Source organism: Dunckerocampus dactyliophorus, chromosome 9, assembly GCF_027744805.1.
Source record: "Dunckerocampus dactyliophorus isolate RoL2022-P2 chromosome 9, RoL_Ddac_1.1, whole genome shotgun sequence".
Lineage (NCBI taxonomy): Eukaryota > Metazoa > Chordata > Actinopteri > Syngnathiformes > Syngnathidae > Dunckerocampus > Dunckerocampus dactyliophorus.
In genome coordinates, this window is record NC_072827.1 from 28,582,106 (window position 1) to 28,603,423 (window position 21,318).

The 21,318-nt window shown below is 40.6% G+C and overlaps 3 protein-coding genes across 3 annotated transcripts; all 3 read left to right on the forward strand.

Moving 5' to 3' along the window:
• Positions 1 to 1,998: 1,998 nt before the first annotated feature.
• Positions 1,999 to 8,873, forward strand: tlr7 (toll-like receptor 7). Its single transcript, XM_054786842.1, has 2 exons — positions 1,999 to 2,120; positions 5,671 to 8,873. The coding sequence occupies exons 1-2, from the start codon at positions 2,106 to 2,108 to the stop codon at positions 8,815 to 8,817; spliced, it is 3,162 nt and encodes a 1,053-aa protein (XP_054642817.1). The 5' UTR covers positions 1,999 to 2,105; the 3' UTR covers positions 8,818 to 8,873.
• Positions 8,874 to 9,119: 246 nt separating this feature from the next.
• LOC129188116 (toll-like receptor 8) lies at positions 9,120 to 16,016 on the forward strand. Its single transcript, XM_054788188.1, has 2 exons — positions 9,120 to 9,310; positions 11,286 to 16,016. The coding sequence occupies exons 1-2, from the start codon at positions 9,308 to 9,310 to the stop codon at positions 14,340 to 14,342; spliced, it is 3,060 nt and encodes a 1,019-aa protein (XP_054644163.1). The 5' UTR covers positions 9,120 to 9,307; the 3' UTR covers positions 14,343 to 16,016.
• A 155-nt stretch (positions 16,017 to 16,171) lies between these two features.
• Positions 16,172 to 17,087, forward strand: tmsb4x (thymosin beta 4 X-linked). The gene is made up of 3 exons (XM_054788189.1): positions 16,172 to 16,263; positions 16,639 to 16,749; positions 16,815 to 17,087. The coding sequence occupies exons 2-3, from the start codon at positions 16,650 to 16,652 to the stop codon at positions 16,844 to 16,846; spliced, it is 132 nt and encodes a 43-aa protein (XP_054644164.1). The 5' UTR covers positions 16,172 to 16,263; positions 16,639 to 16,649; the 3' UTR covers positions 16,847 to 17,087.
• Positions 17,088 to 21,318: the final 4,231 nt, after the last annotated feature.

The following is a 21,318-nucleotide window of genomic DNA, read 5'->3' on the forward strand; positions in this document are numbered from 1 at the left end:
ACATTTTCAATTTAATGTGGCATTTTCACATGCACATCCCTAATCAGTTCTTGTTTCCAGGTGCTCTCAGAAGCATTTCATCCAAAAAGCAAAAGCAGAGAGAATGACTGGCTTGTTGGTAAATGTGCATTATTCACAAACCAAGTAGCCGGGCCCGTGTATAATTTCATAACTACGCATAATAATTCATCGTGCCTTTACCTTTCACTCTGGCACTGAGTGGCGGTGATGCCTGTTGAATTAGTGATGATGATGGGCTACTTTAGAGTGAGTGTGCAGAGTTAAGTGTCATAGCAGACAAGCACATTACATAATGAGACTGTGTCTGGATGAGGGGTGAGGTGCCTGGGGGAAATTTTCACGTAATTTACTATCGTGCGGACAGAAATGGGACTAAAGTAAATATTCCTCAGCAATACAGTCCCAGATAACTGAAAGTTCATATTTGAATTATCAGTCATTGCATTAGCATTAGTTTCATTGAATCAGAAATCCAACTGTAAGCCTCTTTCACACAGAGACTCCGGAAAATGGCACTTTTACACAGCGGCTTCCGACAATCACATGATTTGATGCGTGAAGACGTCAGCGCCAGCGCCTGGTGTGACGCCTAAAATACAGTAAAGCCATCCCTCGTTTATCGCGGTTAATTGGTTCCAGACCCGACCACAATAAATGAATTTCCGCGATATAATAGTCAATCTTAATAAATGAAATATTTTCTTAGTTAGAGCGTAGAAAACCTGTTTATGACTCTAAATCCGATTTTTAACATTATTAGAGGCCTATAGTCACCCATAGTCACCTTTATGCTCCTATTAGTCATTGTTTAGAACACAATGAGCAACTTTTCTGCTGCAGGGACTCAAGATGGCCGCTAGCTAGTGAGCTAACAAGCTAGCGAGCTAACCAGTTAGCCTCAAATAGAGGCAACTCCGACCAGAAACAGGGCAATCAGGACAACCAGCCCCTGAGACCGGCGAGAGACCACACCCCAGAAGGGCAGATGGGCACCAGGGCCCACACACTGGCAGGCCCAGGCTTAGTCCACACGTACATTTTTAAAATGTATATCTTACTACCGCCAGGGTCGAAAAGATCTATGTCCACACACATAGTTTAAAAAAGCATGTTTTTTTCCATTGTTTATCACAGTTAATTGGATCCATATTTTCCAATTAGAGCATAGAAAGTCTTTTTAACAATCTTCTAAATACAGTCTAAATACATAATACCAGAAAAAAAGACATAAATAAGATTAATGCTCGTATGTGTTGCTGTAAATGTGTTCTGGTACTAGGGGAGCTGAGTGGTGGGCAGACAGGAAGTGAAACTGGGGGTTCAGAGTTGAGTTTTCGCTTTGCGTGAGGTACGGCGCAACAGTAGCCCATCTTAGGGATTACTGTGCCGGTTGTGAGATCATTCAAACCTGCAATGAATGCCTGTTGTTCCAGCAATCAACTCTGCGCTTGTGTGTCTCACAAAACATTACTGACCATTACTGACACCTAGTGACCAGTGTAGAATGCTACATATCATCACGTCATTCATTTTGCCATTTTTACCACAAGCGCAGCACGGATGTTATGTTTTTGCCGGTGTTTATCTGTTTGTTTGTTTGTGTTCAAAATAACTTGAAAATTTCCAAATGGATTTGGATGAAATTTTATTATATTAAGATTTAAGGTAAATGTACCTGTTTTCAGTGTATTTTCCAGCATACTTAAGGCCAATACACAGAGAAAAACTTTTTTTTGATATCTACATGCATGCAGACATGGCCTTAGCAGTGGTTACTGTGCTTGTGTGCACAGGGATAGTTTTGGCAACATTGCAACTCAAGTAACTAAAAGTGCCGTTTGAGCTAGATTGTTTTCATCTGCCCTTAGCTGATCAGGATACAGTATTTTTTTTTTTAAAAAAACAGCAGTTCAAGATGACGTGGAGAAAATGCATGCATGTGTATGTGACAATAGAGAAGTGATACTGGGAAAATGTAGACCCAAGCACCTGCTACTTTCATCTCATGACCAAAATCCTTTGAACTATAGCAGCGCTCAAGCAAACGTGTGAGCTGAACAAACTGCAAATCTTATGCGGGAATCATGTTCTTTCATCTGGTGAGTAGCAGATATTCTTACTCTGTTGTACTGTAAAAACTTTAGTGGCAAGTCAGGTGAGTCGGCAGTATGGGAGGGGAAAAAAGCAAGAAAAACTAAATGCCGTTAGCAGTTGCATAAAGAGGTGGCATGCCTTCACTGTGTGTACTCACAGACATTAAATATACCTGCACTGCTATGGATGAGATCCATTGCAATAGCTACATGAACAATTTTGCTTATCCTAAAGATAATAATGTTCCGTTGATGTTGATTTCTTTATCTACGTATTTAGCCAGATATTTAGACATGAGTGTGGCAAAATGTTAGCTACTTCTCTCAAGATGCACAATGAAAATGTTGTGGTTTGGAAATTCAGTTTCTTCTTTGGCTAATAATAGCCGTAGTATAACCTTAGAGCTCAAATACAAACTGTTTGTCTTCCATCTCAATTTGTGTGCATTGGATGCCTTGATGCTGGTATACAAGGTAAAAGCAATACATATGCAAATGTAGCAAAATAACAAAAATAAAGTAAAAAAACAACAACCAAAAAGCATAGAATTCAGAACCAATGCAGTTAAAAAGTGCACATAAAAGGTAAGGCTGAAGATTGTAATGTGATGTAACACTAAATAAGTCTTATACGTTAGGTTAAGGTGTGTTTTCAAGTTAGTCTAGAAGTCATTAAGGTCAGCAGTATCACGGATGAGTGGCTAAAGTGAATTCCAAAGGGAGGGCGTGGCAACAGAGAAGGCTCTGCCCCCCCAGAGTTGGTGCTTGGTCTCGGGCCGGTCAGGAGGTTTGCATCTGAGGAGCGGAGGGTATAAGAAGGGGTGTGGGATGGAGCAAGTCTTTAAGGTATGGGCCTGGTTATGGAGCGCTTTATGGGTGTTAAGGGGATTTTGAACGGGCACGGGCTTAAGTCTAGTGAGGAGTTTTCATCTGAATTCCAGAATCAAGGCCAGATTTTGCGCTTATACAAAGTCCTGCTGGGTGCACTCTGTTTTGTATGTTTATAGCTTTAATTAAGTGATCTGCGTGTGTGTCCATGCCCTTTCCCGACAGAATGTGAGGCCCCAAAAAGCGCTAATGTGCGCTTCACCCATTCGTCCAATGTAAAATTAAGTAGTACGGAAAGACACAAACGTTGAGCTATGTGAGCTACGTGGCTAACATTCCATTCACATTTTAGCTGCAACATCATGATACGTTAGCCTACTGGCTGAAGAAAACTGAATGATCAAACTAATACTTATAACTTATTTTAAGATGTGTAGTGAAGCCCGCTTTTTTTTTTTTAAGTGGTGGGCGGACATCAACCTTTAAAAGCAACTGTTTAAGTGCCTGGAGCAAACAAGTGTGGAAGATGATAGATTAGATTAGATTAGATTTATTGGTCACCAAGGGGACATTCAACTTCACTGACGGTACATTACAAAAACATTACAAAAACAACAAAGCACATCAGTACCACAGCAGTAACGACATATAATCAACATGACAGCAACAACAACAACAACAACAGCAGTGTGGTAACAGGCCAGACAGACAGATCAGCAGGGCCTGCTATTCAGGGCGGCTATGACTGCAAGGATCAGGCGGAGTTTGGCTTCTCAAAACAATATGCGTCCAAAAGAGTTATACATTTGCATCTCAAAAATGCCTCCTTGAAAAAATCATACTCCGCGTTAATTTCTCTCCGTTCGTACCAATGCTCTCTATCGCCTGTCCATTGTTGTGTGTGTAATGACGATGCTCACGTCGCAGCTATCTTGTTTACGTATGTGTTCCACAGCGGATGAAGAGCGTCACAGCTATTTTAGATTAGATTATATTAGATTAGATTAGATTAGATTAGATTGTACTTTATTAATCCCACAGCAGGGAAATTCGCTTGTTACAGCAGCAGCAAGCAAGATACACAAGTAAAGAATACAAAAATAAGATAAGATTAAAAAATAGGTATAAAAGATATAAAAAGTCCTTATTTCACATGAAGTAAAAATATAGTTCTGTAAAACTATACTACCACTAAGCAGGTGGAGGCGACTCTGGCCCTTCTTGTAGAGGGCGTGGGTGTTGACGGACCAGTCCAGTTTGTTGTTAAGGTGAACACCCAGGAATTTGTAGCTGTCTACCAACTCTATGTCCGCTCCCTGGATGTTCACCGGTGTGAAGTGGGATGTTTTCCTCTGGAAGTTAATGATCATCTCATTAAATGATCATCATTTTCATCACACACACACACAACAATGGACAGTCGATAGCACGCATTGATACGAACGGAGAGAAAGTAATGCAGAGCGGTTTGCGAGGTATGCAAATGTATTACTCTTTTGAACGCATATTGTTTTGAGAAGGCAAACTCTTGACTTAAGTGGCCCAAGCAACTAACCGGAACTACATTTCTATTCACTGAAATCTGACCAGAACTGGGCTCACAGGACGAAGTTGATGCACTACACTGCTGATGGGGATGTCATACAACTCCATGTCAAAAGATCCGAACTATCCCTTTAATTGTTCTGTATCTTTGTCCTGAAGGTAGGGGGGTGATGTATTGGTGCAGTGGGTGGGTGATATGCTGTGCTATGTTGTTTGCAAAGTGAAAGATGGACCTGTTGTTTAATTCTGTAAGGTTGAGTGTGGGGAGACCAACGATTTTAGCAGCTGTGATGCGTGTGAGTTTGGCCAGGTTGGTGACAGGAAGCGTAGTGTGTTGACATGTGGAACTGTACAGAAGGATGGGTTAAATGATGCTTTCATAGAGCTGGGGTGTCCTTTAAGTTTGCGAGTGGCTGTCTTTGTTGGCTTCTTTTTTTGAACGTCCGTGGCATGGTGATCAAAGGTGAGTTTATTGTCCAGGGTTATGTCCAGATATTTGAAAGTGTCTACTGTCTCGACTCTTTGGGTGTTTTTGATGGTGGGGGGCTGGGGTGAGGGGGTGTTGAACAGTACTTCTTCGTTTTACTGACATTAACTTGGAGATGGTTGTCCGTGCACCGCTTGGTGAAATGTATGGCTGTGTTATGATAGTCCAGGGTGGATTGGTTGTTCGATAGAAGTGCAAGATTGGCTGTATGGTCTGAGTATTTGAGATATGTTGTAGTGGGTGACATGCTGAGTTAGTCGTTGTTGTAGCGTGTGTACAGGAATGGGCTCAACACACATCCCTGTGGAACCCCGGTGTTGATGGTGAGCACAGGGGACGTGGTTTAGCCCACCCTTACTGCGTGCAGTCTGTCGTTGAGGAAGTTGTGGGTGAAGTGGATCAAATGGGGGCGTATGTTGAGATGGTGTAGCTTCTGGATCAGCAGGTGCTTCTGTAGGGAGTTTTTTTTCTCACCTGTGTGTCAGAAAACAGGCTCTAAGGACAAAGTACTGTTCTAACATCATTAAAAAGTCTCATTTTCGTCATAGAGGACATTTGAAGAAAGCTTGGGCTGCTGTACCTAATATAATAACCACTGAACGTACTGCACAACGCACACTTGTATCAAAGTTCCTGACAGCAACTTTAGTTTCTGACAGTTGTTTCTCTGATGACGTTCTGTGTCTTTCTGTACAGGTGTGTGTGACACTGCTACACCTTTTGGGGTGTGCCTCCAAATCGCCAGCCATCATTTTATACCCTAAAACTCTGCCTTGTGATGTCAGCGAGACAGGCAACGGGAGTACAGTGTTGGTGGACTGCACTGCCAGAGGACTCAGAGACATCCCACGAGACATTCCAAGAGAGACCACCAATCTGACACTCACCATCAACCATGTTCCAAAGTTAAACTCCTCATCTTTTGGCAGCTTGGAGAACTTGACTGAGCTTGATATGCGGTGCAACTGTCTCCCCATTAAAATCGGACCCAAAGACCACATTTGCACTGAGAGTGTGATGATAGAAGACAATACTTTTGACAGACTAACAAAACTGCGAGCACTCTATTTAGACGGAAACCAACTCAGCAGCATCCCCAAAGGACTGCCTCCGGATCTTCTGCTGTTGAGCTTAGAAGTGAATCACATCTATGACATTTCTTATGTAAACCTCTCCACAATCAAAAATGTTGAGAAGCTCTATCTTGGTCAAAATTGCTACTATAGAAATCCATGCAATTTTTCCTATCAAATTGAGGCTGGTGCCTTTTTACAGCTTAACAATTTAACACTGTTATCTCTGAAGTCAAATAACTTGTCTTTTATTCCACACCAACTACCAACAAGCCTGACAGAGCTGTATCTCTACAACAATAACATTGAGGAAGTCACAGAGAATGACTTCCAAAACCTCACTAACTTAGAGATACTTGACATAAGTGGAAACTGTCCCCGGTGTTACAATGCTCCTTTCCCATGCACACCTTGCCGAAACAACGCCCCTCTTCAAATCAGCAAGTCAGCTTTTAAAAAGCTGGCGAAATTGAAGACGCTGCGTCTGCACAGTAACTCTTTGAAAAGTGTCCTACGAGAATGGTTCAGCAGTACAAGGGAGCTGAGAGTTCTTGATCTATCATCAAACTATTTAGCAAGAGATATAGGAGTTACAGACTTCCCATATTTTCTGAGCAAACTGGAAGAACTGGACCTTTCATTTAACTATGAGCTACAGCGGTACCCCCAAACTCTAAAGTTGAGCAAACATTTTTCCAAACTCAAGTCCCTGAAAATCCTCAGAATAAAAGGCTACGTCTTTCAGCAACTGAAACAAGACAGCATTGATCCTTTAAAATCTCTCCCAAACTTAGAAGTCATAGATCTGGGTACAAACTTCATTAAAATCACAAACCTTAGTATTCTGATGGACTTGCCAAGTTTTAAAGTGATCAGTCTCTCTGAAAACAAAATATCGGCCCCATCTGATGGGCAGAATGCTGTTGGTTTCTCTGAAGGAGAGGAAGGACCGTTGCTCTGGTCTCCCATGTTGGACAACTACAAAATTAAGGAAGTACGAGAGATACAGTACTTCCGATATGATGAATACGCACGTAGCTGCAAACACAAAGATAAAGAACTTGGAATTCCAACGACATTTGCCAAAAGGGAATGCATAAATTTTGGCAAAACACTGGATGTAAGCAGAAATAACATTTTCTTTTTGCATTCGCGGTTTTTAAATCTTTCTGAGCTCCGTTGCCTTAATTTGTCCGGCAATGCAATGAGCCAAAGTCTAAATGGTTCTGAATTTACCTACCTGACGAATTTAAAATATCTGGACTTCTCACTTAATCGTCTGGACCTGAGCTATGCCACTGCCTTTCAGGATCTAGAAAATCTGGTAGTCCTTGATATTAGCAAAAACAACCACTATTTTGAATCCGAGGGCATTACTCGGATGCTCAACTTCACCAAAAGTCTGAAAAAACTAAAAACGCTGCGGATGAACCACAACAAGATCTGGACTTCGACAAACACAGAGATGGAAAGTGAATCGTTGGAGAGGCTTGAGTTCATAGATAACCGACTGGATTTGTTGTGGCGAGACGGTGACACTAGATTTCTCAAATACTTCAAGAAACTGCTTAATCTGAGAGAACTTGACATCTCTCATAACAATCTCAATTTTATCCCACATCAAGTGTTCTTGAGCCTGCCAAACAAGCTGTCTGTGCTCTACATAAAAAACAACAAACTGAAAGCATTTGCATGGGAAAAACTGCAACTTCTACAATCACTGCAAGTCTTAGATCTCAGTGGGAATAGCTTATCGACTGTTCCAAGCATGCTCTCAAACTGTACCAAAACTCTCAAGAAGCTCATCTTGAAAGGAAACCAAATCCAAACCCTCACGCCCAATTTCCTCAAGAATGCATATAACTTCACATATTTGGACATCAGTTTTAATCACATAAAACACATTGAGAAATCGAGCTTTCCTGATGACGTCATCAATCAGATGGAAAAGCTGCTTTTGCACAACAATGATTTTGTGTGCTCATGTAACATCACTTCTTTTGTCACATGGCTCAACAGCACCACAGTGCCCATCCCCAAACTGGCCACGGATGTGACCTGTGCCACTCCAGAGGCAAAAAGAGGTCAGCCCGTGATCTCGGTTGACCTGCTGGCCTGCCAACACAATGACTTGTCAATCATTCTCTACATGCTCAACGCTTCCCTCGTCCTGAGCGTCCTCATTCTATTCATCTCCAGCCATCTCTTCCTGTGGGACGTCTGGTACATCTACCATTTCTGCATGGCCAAGCTCAAGGGCTACAGGCGTTTAGACTCCCAGAGTTCATCCTATGATGCCTTTGTGATATATGACAAAGCAGACACGGCTGTGTTGGAATGGGTGACAAAGGAAATGTGCGTCCACCTGGAGGAACGAGGAGACCGTCGACTGGCTTTGTGTCTGGAGGACCGAGACTGGATTCCTGGCTGTCCCCTGATCGACAACCTCTCGCAGAGCATCCACAAGAGCAAGAGGACGGTGTTTGTTCTCACCAATAAATACATCAAAAGCGGCAACTTCAAGACAGCTTTCTACATGGCCCAGCAAAGGTTGATGGACGAGAAAAATGATGTTATCGTCCTGATCCTCTTGGAGGAAGTACCATGCAATTCCAAGTACCTAAGACTGAGGAAAAGGCTGTATAAACGCTCTGTTCTCAAATGGCCCACAAACCCTCAAGCTCAGCCGTACTTCTGGTTCAGCCTGAGAAGCGTTTTAGCCACTGAAAGCCACAAGCAATACAACAACCTCTTCAAGGAGACGCTGTAAATCAGACCAATATGTCCAGTGAAGTTATGTACAGTATACTGTATATCTATTAGATGATGAGAGCACTGTGTGATTAATGTTCCACTATTAAAATGCTAATAAAAAGTAGTTGTCATACACATTGTTGTCATATAAATGACTCTTTGTCTGCTTATATTAAAAAAGGGAACCGCTATAATACTCTGTTCACAGCTCAAATTAACATTTGTTTAACATTGTATGAAAAAGGGAAGTACTAAGGCACTTCTGCAATTCTTTTCTATTTCTGTCCCACAATTTAATGCAGAAACCAGTACTCAACTTGCGTCTATGTTTTACTAAGCGACCGGGGAGTTTTTAATGATATAATAAGTTAAAGACGCTGAAGGTGGAGATAAGTTGAGCAGTTGTTTTCTTTTGTTTGCTTTTTAACTCGTGGTGATTTCAGACTTTGCAGTCTTTGGATGAACAAAGCATTGGCACATCCGAAGGAATCAATAAAACATTCGCAATGGTAAGTGTCACAGATGCAAAGGTTCTCTACATACCTTTGAAACTAAAACTAATTTGCAAGTAGAATTTCTTGTGAATTTCTTTGTTCATAATATATACATTTTACGAGTTGCTTAAGGTTTAGGGTGTGCCTTTCCATCTGTGATGATAATCGTTTAAAATGACTCAGAGCTTGTTGACTTACTCGGAAGTCACAACCATCCATGACACCATTTACACAAACTCGGAAAGCTGGAGGGGCTTAGTGGGGAGGACTAAACTCTTCAATACAGCAGGATGTGTCCAAACCCTTTCCACCGAGGGCCGCTTTGATATTTTGTAATCCAACCCATGTAGATATGCTAGCAAGTTAAATATATTTCAAGAAAAAAAAGAACTGCGTCTCAGCTTTGTGACATAAGTGTTTTTCTCCATTTTTTCTGGGTTTTTTACAAATTTTTAAACATTCTTTTTCAATAATCTTCAGAAAGTTTCTTTTCGTAATAGTATAACTTTATTCCCATAATATTTTGACTTTATTCCCATAACATTTTGCCTTTATTCCTATAATATTACAACTTTTCCCCAACCAAATTTTCCAAAATGAAAACATTGTTTTGTTTGTTTCTCATAACATTACCACTTTTTAAAGAATAACATTTTTTCTTTAATATTTCAACTCCATGCTGTTAAAATTACATGATTTTCCTCATAATATTATGACTTTATTCTTGCCAAATTCCTACTTTTTTTCTTGTTAGAATTCGCCTATTTTGACTTTTCAGTTTTGGCTGGAGGGGGGTTTTTCCAACTATTTAAACTTTGATTCTTCTTCTCTTAATTATGACTTTATTACCATAATATTTTGAGTTTATTCTCGTAACATTATGACTTTTTCCGCAACAAAATAAAAAAAAAATTATCACTTTTTGTTGTTCTGTTTGTTTTTCAACTTTAAAAAAGACTTTTTTTTCTCCTAAAATTATCTTATTTTTCCTCATAATGTTACAACTTTATACTCATAAAATTATAACTTTTTCTCCTTAGATTATAAGTTTTTTGCAGAATTACTGCTGATTTTACCATTCTTGCTGGGGTTTTTTTGTTTGTTAGTTTTCTTGTTAAATTATAAATTTAGAATGTGATGCAGACCAATAAAAAACAGCCATGGACAACAAATGAACCCCAATCCACACTGTGGACACCCCTGTCATACAGTATTGACAATTAATCAAATTAAAATCTGTATCATTTTGTAAACTGGCAAGCAGTTTTAGACACTCATTACTTATGACCAGTGGGTGAGTACACAGTGCTCACTACACGGTACAGCACAACAAACAAAATTAAAAATAATACCGCCATCTGCTGGGCATATTCGGCACTATTCAAACATGTATTCTTTACAGCGGAACCTCCAAAGTCCAACTGAAATAATTGTAAGTATATAATTAATTGTAATAATTAAGTATATAATATTTACATATTAGTATACACACACACACAGAATTTTGTGAGACTAAAGGAAGTGCAGTTTGCTTTTTGGCTTTTTTGTGACACCAACACAGAGGTGTGCCAGTGATGGCAAAGACCAAAAACGTGATGATAACCATAAAATCAGAAATCAACCTTAACAAAGCGTCTGGTGGTTCAGTGCAACATCAGTAATGTAATTAAGTTATATATGATCCATTACATGTATGTCATTTCAATTAATAAGATTTTTTTCAGCAGATGCTGACAAAAATGTCTTAAATTGCCACAACTGAAGCAAACACAGCTCATTTTGTTTTAAAATACAAATGTTGAAATGTTATATTGCCTTCACAGTTTGACAAAAATGATGTAAACAGTTTGAGCTCGGAATGAATTTTCAATGGGGAAATACTTGCAAGTCAACAAGCGTCATGGAACGGATCATGTTGGACTTTGGAGGTTCCACTGTACCCGGTAGCACAAGCTATACCTTGCTGACTCATTTTGTTATTCATCTACAGGCTGCCATGTGTTGGATGCAAATGCTGCTGCTTTGTGTGTGCTGCTGGCCTGCTGCGAGTAAACCTAAATGGATGCTACCCCAGTTCCCCTGTGATGTCACAGCCAACAATCAGTCACAGGTCATATTTGACTGCAAAGGGCGTAGGCTGAAACAAGTACCACAAGGGATAACGAGTAATGCAACAGAGCTGAACTTATCAGAAAATTGCATAACTCAAATCATATTTAATTCCTTTTCCAACCTAATAAATCTCACTCAACTCAACCTGAACTGGGCAAACCAGAACAAGTTAATGACGATTGACGAAGATACTTTCAAAACACTGACCAACCTGCAATCGTTAAAACTGAGTGGCAACTGCCTGACTGTCATGCCTGTCATGCTCCCTCATAGTTTGAAAGAACTTGAGCTAAACAACAACAGACTTGTGTCTTTGGATACGAATAGCTTTACCGGACTGAGAAAGGTGACAAAACTGTGGCTATCCAAAAACTGCTTCTACTGGAACCCCTGTGGGCGGAGTATGCACATTGCAGATAACAGTTTTGCGTTGATGACCAAACTGCAGGATTTGGACTTGTCCTTTAACAACCTAACCCAAGTTCCTAAAGGATTGCCCTCCTCTTTGCACATGCTAAAGCTGGGAAACAATCAAATCGAGTACATATCGGACAATGACTTCTGTGGCATGAATCAACTGAAAGTCCTGAAAATACAAGGAAATTGTCGAAGATGTCAAAATGCTCCCTTTCCCTGTGTTCCCTGCAAAAATGGTTCTCTTGCTATCCATCCGGACGCATTCAGTGCTTTAACACGTCTGGAAACACTGAGCCTGGCGGGAAACTCACTAACCTACATGAACCCGTCCTGGTTCCAGAAACTAAAGCAACTTAAAGAACTGCTCATCTCGTTTAACTTCTTACAAACAGCAATAACTGGGGAGGCGAAATTTCTGTCATTGCTTCCCAAACTTGAAAAAATTGATCTGTCATTCAACTTCGACCTGAAGACCTACCCCACGACATTAAGACTTTCTGAGCATTTCTCAAGTCTCGTGTCGCTTAGAACTTTGCATTTGGAAGGTCTGGTCTTCCAGGAAATTGGAGCCGACACACTCAGACCTCTATACAATCTCAAAAACTTGTCGACACTGAACCTAGGAACAAACTTTATCATGCAGTTAAACTCCACCATATTTCGCAAATTCCCACACTTGAGATTGACATACCTCGGAGAAAACCGACTCTATCCGATTTCAGTGAAAACCCTGATGCATTCAAGTGATGGATACAACGAAAGGCCGGACTATTCTCTTGCAACATTCACAAGGCCACATCCAAAGGAGTTTGAGATATCACACAGTTTCGTCAAACAGGAGTGCTTTGACTCCGGCCGAGTGCTAAGTCTCAACTCAAATAATTTGTTCTTCATTTCGCCACTGCAATTCCACGGCTACACCAATATCACATGTCTCAATCTCTCAGGGAACGGATTTTCATCAGCCTTGAATGGCACCGAGTTCTCCTCCATCCCCACGCTGACATATCTAGACCTGTCCTTTAATAAGATCGATCTGGCCTACGACAACGCCCTCAGTGAACTAAAGAACCTCCAAGTACTGGACATCAGTCACAATTCGCACTACTTTATAGCCTATGCCATCACACACAACTTAAACTTCCTAAAAAAACTGCCTGTCCTGAGAGTGCTGAATATGAGTCATAACTCCATTTCCATGTTGACAACAAAACAGATGTACAGCAAATCATTAACAGAACTACAATTTAGAGCAAACCATCTTGGGACTCTGTGGAAAGAAAAAGATAACTCATATATTAACATTTTCACCCATCTCACTAATTTGACCATATTAGACATATCAGACAATTCCATGACCAAACTGCCCGAAGATGTTTATGATTCCTTGCCACGAAACCTTATAATACTACGCATGAGTCATAACTCCCTCAAAGATTTCATGTGGGACAAACTAAGCAATTTCCCAAAGCTTCAAACTCTGGACCTGAGCTTCAATTCCATATCTGACGTGAGGGGCATAGACTCTAATGCCACTTGCACATTGACTTACCTTGACCTGAGCCACAATGACATCTTCCACTTGGACGACGGATTTATGAGAGGCGCAAAAAGCCTCAGGACGCTTTCACTTAGCCACAACAAACTCAGCCTAATTAATCAATCCACCTTCTCATCCGGTCATGATAAATTGTTACTGGGCGGTAACCCGTTCCAGTGTACCTGTGACATGCTCGATTTCATTCTGTGGATCGAAAACAGCGGTGTGCACATCCCCAGACTGACCACTGATGTGACATGTGAAGGACCGGAAAAACAGAAGGGCCGACCGCTCATCCTTTTTGATATCAACCAATGTGTGAACGACAGTCTGGCGTTCTTGCTCTACATAGTCACCTTGTCCTTCATTATTGTTTTTATGTTTGTGGTGACGGTTGCTCACTTATTTTACTGGGACGCCTCCTACATCCTACACTATGTGAAAGCGAAACTGAAGGGATACCACTCCTTGAATTCATGCCGTAGCATTTATGATGTCTTTGTGACTTACGACACCAAAGATCCACACGTTTCCGAGTGGGTGATGAAGTATCTGCGCGTGAAGCTGGAAGACGAGGGCGAGAAACATCTCCCTCTGTGCCTGGAGCAGAGGGACTGGATTCCTGGAGTCCCCCTAATGGACAACCTCATTCAGAGCATCCGAGACAGCCGCAAGACCATGTTTGTCCTAACAGAGGGCTACGTCAAGACCGGGGTGTTCAGGCTGGCCATGTACCTGGCCCATCAACGGCTGCTCGATGAAAACATGGACGTGATCGTGTTGCTGATGCTGGAGCCTGTGATGCAGCACTCCCACTTCCTGCGTCTCCGGAAGAGACTGTGCGGGAAAAGTGTGGTGGAGTGGCCCAAAACGTCGGCAGCCGAGCCTTGGTTTTGGCAAAACTTGCGGAATGTCATCCAAGTGGACAATCAGGTCATGTACAACAAGACCTACTTAATGTACTTCACCAGCAGGTGATACAGTCGACATTTCCTTTGAGACGACAGTGAGGGAATGATATTTGGCCATTGTCATGAATGGAATTGTTTGTTTTTTCACAATGACACTTAAATACATGAATTATAGCAACAAAATACATTAAAGTGTATAGTAATGTAAAGTGCATTAATTGTAGGCTCAACGCTTTTGTCTACATTTCTATCTAGCATGTAGGATCATAAGCTCAACTAAATTGACAGATAGATGCTTTGGAAGACATGCTAGCTTACATTCACTACAGATCACCTCGAGATTTTGTAATCATTAGAAAAATGGTCTTTGAGTTATGGGCAATTAGACTACAGTCACACTACAGGGTATGATGCCAAATTTGGATTTTTTTTTGTTAAAAAAACTATCTTTAGTCGTTCACATTACCAAAAAAATGCGACTTGTATTTGTGTTAAATGTGAACCCAATGAGTCCAGGAAATGTGCATGCGCACAAAACACCAACCTTACACACGAGCGTGTTTGTGGAGGTAAACATGTCCCCAATTTGTGGTCTCAGGCCAGGTACATTTGTAGAAATTTCAAGGATTCTGTGCAACGGGAGTCAACATTTTCTTAACCTAATTACTTTGCGTAGGAGATTAAGAAAAAAGAGGAGCGTGTGGGTGAGGAGTCGGAGCCTGAAGTGGTGGGACATTTTTTAAATAATTTTCACATGACAAGAACAACTTTTGCCTACATTGTTGAGTACCTTTCCCTAATTCTCGCACATTAAAAAGCCTTTCAATGACATATAGGGCGGATATCGTATGCGACCCGAACGTTCAAACTGCAATAGCATCGGATACAAACAGTATCTGATTTATATTTACATACAAAAGTGGCCTGGGTCGCGTTCACACTGAGATAAATCCGATGCATGTCACATTTGAGCAAAAAAATTGGAATTAACCTGCAGTGTGAACGTAGCCTTGGTTGCTAAATCCCGTCCGCGACCAAGCAAAGAGAACAATTTTGCTTAAGCAAGCACTGTCCAAAGTTACAGTGGGTGTTATGTAGAGCACATCGAGCTGTGTGAAAAACACCCGTCCAACCGAGGTCGAACAACAGCACCGCCATGTGGTGTACAGTCCTGGAAACAATGATTAGATCACCCTTGTTTCTTCAGTTTCTTGCTCATTCTAATGCCTGATACAACTGAAGGTACATTTGTTTGGACAAATATAACAATGACAACAAAATAGCTCAAACGAGTTCATTTTTGTGGCAGTACAATGCTATAGCTATTCATATAAGAACTTAAGTGATTTTGGTTATCAAGAAAACCATGGAAGTTGCTAGATATCAGCTCTTAAGTTAAACTCGTATGAGTTATATTTGTTATTATCATTATATTTGTCCAAACAAATGTTCAAATACCAATAAAATTACCCTTAAATGGTCCTTGTTGATGTAGCGTTACATGAAAACGCTGTTATTACTTAATTTGTCCACATAGCGTCACTACTGGTGCGTTTTGTCACTGGAGGACTGCTAGCTGGTCAAACTATTTCACATTACAATGAAAATCAAAAAATACCTCAAAATAAACATTCGCTTCATTATTTTGTAACATCAGTTAACTCACCGCACTTGCAACAAGCTTCAAATTAACTTCCCGTACGGGGAGGAAGGATCCCACACCCATTATTGAACAGGGCTTGAGAATGTTTTTAATAAAAAAAATTATATAAAAATTAAAAAATATATAACAATGGCTTTAATTATAATGTGTACTGACTTGAATACGAAAAAATGAAAATTTGTACATTTAAAAACCGCTAGTCGTGACGTCACCACTCATTTACATGTCGGGCCCTATTTAAATGCGACTCGCGGAAGCACACGTCACTCTGCTCTCACTACGACTAGGAGGGGTGATATTTTGTGTGTTGCTTTGCTCCAACTTGGTAAGTGTTTGTAATTTTATCAGTTTGGCATACCTTGTGTTGCCTTTCTTTTCCGTATCTTTCGCTTTGAAATTTTTACGTCGTCCGTTGTCGCATAAACCGAAAATGTGGGGTTCTTTGATTGCTATTCTATGCATTACAATGTGCTAATAATCGTCACTGGTGGTTTTAACATGTTTAGTTAATCTCTCTTGCATTGAAGGGCGTTGCTTCCGCATCTGCACATGTGTAACTCACACAACGGCTTCCGACAATCGCACACGCTGTGTTCCCTCACGCCTTCCTTTGTTTCCTTCCTTCACTGCTGGATTCATGTCGCTGATTTCCTATGCGGCACTTCTTAAGGCATCTGAAAGTACTTCATTGTGTTTTTAGTTTCTGCAAGCATGTCTGACAAACCTGACATCACTGAAGTCACAACCTTTGACAAGTCCAAGCTGAGGAAGACTGAGACCAATGAGAAAAACCCACTGCCAACCAAAGAAAGTAAGTGAATCCAATTTCACCATGTTCTCAAAGTGCGTGGAGGTTTACGTACAAATCTGTTGCAGCCATCGAGCAGGAGAAAGCAGAGTCATCATGAAGATCAAACCCAATGTGCTGCAAGCCTTTTTTTTTTTTCTTCCACTGCCACTCCATCCACTTGACTGCATTCACTATTTTGGGGCTTGTTCACACACAAATGGGTTCCTGGTCTTGTTTCTCCAGTGAGAAGAGTGGGCGAGGCTACGGAACCACACTTGATATATCACTCTGGTCGACTTATAAATCAAAGTAACTTTGTTGTAAATCTTAAATATGCAAAATAAAAACCATTTACATGATCAGTTGTCTGACTTTGATTTGATGCACATGTGAATTTAGTGTGTTCAAAGATGCAAACAAGTCGGAATTCTCACTTTTTAGGAAAAAGTTGGAACTACAATGGGGTCAACCGACTGCTAATTTGTACTTTGTGTACATGCATGGGGTTTTGTAACTAAGTGGGCCTGTAACAGTTGTCTTAAGCTCTGCTGTGGGGTTGGTGACACATTTGCAATAACGACTGGAACTAATGGAACCCTCTCCAGTTGCCATTAAATCAATGGAATACACAATCCAGGTTTAAACCCTAAAATGATAAAATATGTACTCCCCACTAAGTCACAGGCTTGTCAGCAGCGTGCCAGCTGCCATCAGGCATTTCTCCAAGCTGCGTCTCAAATCCACACTGCTTGCCTGTTATTCCAGTAACTCTACTGGAATTAAGTATATTAAGTGGTGCTCACCTCATTGCAAAGTTTTTGAGATGGGGGGGGGGGGGGGGGGGGATAGCTTAGGAATGTTTTTCATGTTCAGGCACGGTTTAGACTTTTGGTGGGCGTTGCACAGCACAAGTAGGAACAATGGATGTCTTTGCTGTGTCGCTCAGTTTAGGAATTGGATGTTGAGACCATTTTGGTATGGTATTTGTTTCAGACTTGCTTAAAATCATTAAGGAACATCACATGGTTACATAAGTGCACAATTCAAGTAGGGAGAAACACATCTTATTTAATCCTGCCCCTTCTCCGTGTCTTACTGATAATTCATTCGCACCGTAACATGTTGACACAGTATTTCACTTGCTTACATTTTGTCATTTACATTCATTTCCTGTATGAAAGGAAGGTGTTCAAGCAGCAAATAGGAGTAATGACACGTATCAACCTTGCTAAGGAAAGGAAGAAATACAAATGTAAAAAATATGACTTCAAATCAGATTACCATTTAGGAATAAGTTGTACAGTATATAAATCGAGCAATGACTTATTGGTGATAATAAATATTTCTTAATAGGGGTGTCACAAAATCCTGCGAGATTAAAACGTGACGAAATTTCTCCTTCAGAAAAAAATGTCTCGTGGGCTCTGGGCCTGGGACGATAATAATAAATTAATCACACATTAATCAAGTGAAAATGAACTTGATAGTTTTGCCACGTGCGTGCGTGTCTGTTTTCCTCATCTCTCGCTTCCAAACAGGTAGGAAGAGAGTTCACTCTGTGCATTGGTTTCAACACCTTGGCGCCTTTGTTCCCCTTGAACAAAGGCATGAAGGAAGTGAGCCCTTTTGTCAGTCATACAGTCTCCGTCTCGGTGAGTGGAGGAGGGGCAGGTAGCATACACACAGAGTGCAGAAGAGTGTAATGTAGTAGAAACTGCAATATATTGTCATGTTTTTCATATTTTTCATTGTACTTTTCTCGAAAGTAATGTTAAAATCACGTCTCGTAGACCCAACCTTGTGTATCGTCTCATCTTGTGAACCGAGTCTCGTCATACTGTTGAATTTGGCATTAATCCATGTTATTGTGGATTTGCTTTTGTCGATGGTTGTTGACTTCAAACTGCATTTAGTCTTTGTGAGTTTTATCTTTTATTTCCTTGTAGTGGAGCTGTCATCTTCAATGTTTGTCCTGTTCCTTGATTCCTTTGACAACAAGTACTTTGGTTTCCTCCGGTCTTTCATTTCCCTTGATGTAGACTTGGCAGTCGAGGGCCTGGAATCTTTCACTGCTTCTTTAAGTCGCGTGCTTTCTTGGCGATGTCAACATTGCATTTTGTCAGACGCTCATGGACGTTTGTTCCTTTCAGCCTGCATCTCTGCCTCAGCAATGCCGCCTTGTTTTTTATGTTGGTGAACGTTATAATGATGAAAGGTGTGGCGTTATTCCTGCCAGTCGTTGGAATGCATGTATTGATGTTCGTGACATCCATGTTCACCCCCTTTGATTGTAGAAATGTGGCCACCTGTTCGTTGTGTTGAAACAACATCATCTTGTTCTCTGCCTCTCTTCACCGCTGCCCTGGAATAAGCCCAAGGTGTAATTTGGAGCCCAGTCACAATCACATTGTTTATGTGTGTAGACTGTTCCAAATCATCAATTCTGCACATAATTTGCAGGATAATGTGATCCTTTTCATCATTTTGCTTTTCAAGATTCAAGATGAATGCAAGGGATAAATGAACATTTCAGGTTACGAGATCAACACTACCTTCATGGTTTGCCATGAGTTATTTCTTGAATTTAGTAGTTTCTCATGTCAAGTCTCTGCTTTTCTTTTCATAACGGCTGCAAAATAAACCAAAATGGAAACAAAGAAAGTTGCAAGTGCCAGCATTTTGATAAAGAAGGTAAGAAACACTACTGAATTAAAAAATAACTCATGGCAGAACACGAATGTGGTGTCCGTGTTGATCTCACTGCCACATTGTTGTCTTCTCAACAATCACATCTTCAGTGAACCTGAAAGTAACCTTAAATGTTCGTTTAGCCCTTTCATTTTTCATTTATGTGCATTTAGAATTGTTTTATGCATGTAAAACTATAATTGTAAAACTAAACAAAACGTGTTTTGTGATAACAAATTTTGAGACTTGTGGTGTAGCTGTGTTAGTTAGCAAAGAACTACAGTAGAGTCAACCGTTGATGACATCATAGACGAGCGACAGATCTTCCATGTCCTAGCAAGCTAATAAGATGCTAACAAGAATATTTTGTAATAAAAATACATTAAGAACACAGTTGGACTCGCGCAGTGAATCAATAACATGACAAGATGTGTGCTATATTGTATGCTACCTGGAAAATATATGCAAAGCGGGGCAAAATTTTGACATTAATTTCCTGCGTTAACCGGAAAACACGCTAACGGGGACGTACGCTAACTGAGGTTCCATGTAAGAGCTCAACAACAATATAAAACAGACGCATGCACATGCAATTATTATAAAGCCTTCGAAATGAAATACATTTTTTGTTATCTACCAATCAGCTGCTAGGCAGCATTCATAGGGCTCAATCATAAATGCCCCATAGGCCAATAAAAAATGAGGCATATGCCAGCTATGCCCACCAGGTTATTTGAATGCTAAACTAGAGGCTGGAACAGGAAAATACCAAGAACAATAAATTAAATTTAAAAAAGAAATTACTCCAAAAAAAGTGGAGGTTTGCTTTTTCCTCAGCTTTTTGTTGAAAATTGCCAGCCACACCAACGTTGTTGCACAGGACTGCAACACAAGTTTACACACTTAATTCCACAATTGTGTCTGTATTCATTCTAAACTATATATTGGAAAGAAAGAACTAACTATTGGTGGTTACAAACGTGAGACGACAGCTCCGTCCAAGTCTAAGAAGTGCATTTGCAGCGTATGCCGAAAGAAGCTGAATCACTTCTGCATATGTGTGTGGCACTCGGAGTCTTCATGTCTTCTTTCAGAGTGCACCCAGGAAAGAACAATTCCTCTTTGTCTTCATTATCATACCCATGGTGGGAAAACGCTCTGCTGCTATTGTGTGAAAGTTGGACACAAAACCTGAGGGTGTGAAGCCATCTACAACAGCCATTACAAAGGCTTTGTGCGACCGAAACTTTCCCAGTTCTTTATTTTTGTTACATTTGTCAAGATAGCCAACTTAAACTTATAAAGCAGACAGTTACCTAGGCAGATGGTTTGGTAAGACATACTGTAGCTAGGTGAGTCAAAACAAAGTAAATACAGCCAGTTTGTACATCTCAGTAGGTGGCTTACAGTAATGGACAACAAAGCCGTACTCATCAGGGACTGTTGTTTGAAATTGTGCTTTTGTAGTCCAGAATAGCACAGCAAGGCTAAGTCAAATGGCTTTCTGGGTAGTTATGTGAAACATGAGAACTGCCTAAGTAACGGAGAGAATGTGGAAAAACCAGACCCTGAATTATATCAACTCATAAAAAAAATCCTACAAACAATTTAAAAGTGGCTTTTCTTAATGTAAACACAAGCTTAAAATAGTTGGCTCTATTAGACCAAAGGTTTTCAAAGTTTAGTTTACAGTGAACCTCCCATCAGAGCACACAGTACTTGTACAAGGATTAGGGCCTGCCAAATCCCACCCAAAAAAAGAGTTTCTTGGGCCTATCATGTTTTCTGCTCAACCCGGGCCAAAAGTTAGTGTAACCCACCAAGTGCAGCCAGTCCCGCGTTCCACCTTGGGCTCGAACCAAGTTCAGCTAAAAGCTAAAAATGTCCAGCGCAATTCTTAAG